The 2,160-nt window shown below is 35.1% G+C and overlaps 1 protein-coding gene across 1 annotated transcript in view; it reads right to left on the bottom strand.

Annotated features, from left to right (window-relative positions):
- The window catches only part of HELB (DNA helicase B), a 41,095-nt gene continuing 38,935 nt past the window's right edge, over window positions 1–2,160 (bottom strand). Inside the window, 1 exon segment of the mRNA XM_079139664.1 lies at window positions 1–2,160. This exon segment is cut by the window's right edge and continues 114 nt beyond it. Coding sequence (XP_078995790.1) covers window positions 2,143–2,160 — 18 coding nt within the window. The 3' untranslated portion in view covers window positions 1–2,142.

Raw genomic sequence — 2,160 nt, 5'->3', positions numbered from 1 at the left:
AGTCTAAGTGGAACTCCTACATTTTGATAATTTAAGGAAACCTAATGAAAAAGTTGGCAAAAGATTTGAATAAATACTTCTCTATAAAGGACATATAAATGACTAAAAGTACATGAAAAATGTTGGACATCTTTAGCCATAAGGAAAACGTAAATCAAAACCTCAATGAAATACCACTTCATACACACTAGAATGGCCATTATCAAGAAATTAAGAGTTGGGGGTATAGTTCAGTGGTAGAGCACTCTCCTAGCATACATGAGGCCCTGGGTTTGAGTCCAACACTGGGGAGAAAAAAGAAGAAAGAAAATATACAGAAATTGGAATATTGCTGGGGAGAATATAAAATGTAATAGCTCCTCAAATGGTAAAATATAGTTACCAGATGGATGACCCAACAATTCCACTCTGGGTTATATGCCCTGAAGAAATGAAAACATACATCCATACAAACATTTGTACATAAACATTCAGAGCAGCATTAGTTAGAGTAGAAACCACCCAAATGTCTATCAACTAATTAATGGACAAATGTAATGTGCTCTAGCTATCAATGGAATATCATTTGTCAATAAATGAGAGGAAGCACTGATGTAATAGGATGAAAGGTGAAAACATAATGCTAGTCAAAGAAGTCGGTAACAAAGGACCACATGTTGCATGATTCCATTTATAGGAAATGTCCCCATCAGGCAAACCTATAGAGGCAAAGTAGATGAATGGCTGCCCAGGGCTGGAGTGGGTTAGGGGCTCATGGCTAAGGGTGTGTGGCATGTTTTTTGATATGAAAATGTTCTAGAATTGTAATGAAAGTTGCACAATTCTGTGAATATACTAACAGTTACCAAACGAAAACTTCCTGCATGGTACATTTTAAATGGGGGGATCACAACAAAGATATTTTAAAAACTGGGATAACAAGTACATTTTTCCTCTTTATTTTTCTTTTATCATTTTTCTTAGTTGACTTTGTGTTGCTATAAAAGAGTATCAGACTGGGTAATTTATTTAAAAAATAGATTTATTTCTCACAGTTCTGGAGGCTGGGAAGTTCAACATAGTCATCTCAGAGATATTTAGTTTTGGTTTCAGTTCACTGAAATAAAGAGAATATCGCAAAAAATGAGTCATGAATTTTTTTGTTTTCGTCCATATAAAATTTATTTATATTACTAAAAAGTCTATTAAGTATGCAATAGCTCTATATAAAAAAAAACATACAAAACTTAATTAAAAAATACTTTATTGCTAAAAACTGGATCATCTGAGCTATTGGAAAAGCAATGCCAATATACTTGTTCCACACAGGGGTGTTGCAGAACTTCAATTTGTAGATAAACCAATGTCTGAGAAGCTCAGTAAAGCACAGTAAATAAAGCTAGGTGTGCCTGCATCAAGGTAATGAATCTGGCAAGGGTGTTCCTGCTTTGTTACCTCTTGGCAGAAGGCAGGACTATAAAACCACTCAAATGAGCAAGAGGGGCTGGATTCACCTTTTATCAGAAGCCTATTCCCACAATCACTGACCGAGGCCCCACTTCTCAACACCTTTGCATTGGGGATCAAGTTTCCAATATATGAAGTTCAGGGGACACATTCAAACCATGGTATATTTAACAATAAAAAATTTTTAAATTGAATTGCTCTAAGAGAAATTTCCTAAGATCTACTCAGAACAACGTGTTCCTAACTCAGAAGACATTTCCAGGCAAAGTCCCCACCTGAGCAGCAGCGAAGAAGTGAGCAGCAGCATGTGAAGGACCATCTGCAGAAGACCTGGCATCCTGGATTGTGTGTCAGTGAGAGCGACAGTTCTTCTTTGCTTTAACTGTTGGCAAAGACAACTGGCAATGATCATGGAAATTAATAAGGCATTATACTAGAAAATAAAACACATTTTAAAATACAAGGGTTTTTTTTTAACATATAATATCATTTCCCCTTGTTTATGTCCATGGCTACCAGTTCTCATGATGATAGATACTGAAATCATTAAAGTTTTCTTTGATCAAGTGGATTTTAAACATCTGCTAACACAAACATCTTTAAGCAAAATTCCAGTTATAGGCATCCTCTTTTATCTTGAAACTTTGAAGGTAAAACATGCATATTTGTCTTGAAACAAACAAAAAAAAAAGGTAATTATTCTGAGCAATTCTG

This window comes from Sciurus vulgaris (assembly GCF_902686455.1).
Source record: "Sciurus vulgaris genome assembly, chromosome: 5".
Lineage (NCBI taxonomy): Eukaryota > Metazoa > Chordata > Mammalia > Rodentia > Sciuridae > Sciurus > Sciurus vulgaris.
Note: the sequence above shows the minus strand (reverse complement) of the source record. Positions and strands in the feature narration are given on the sequence as shown.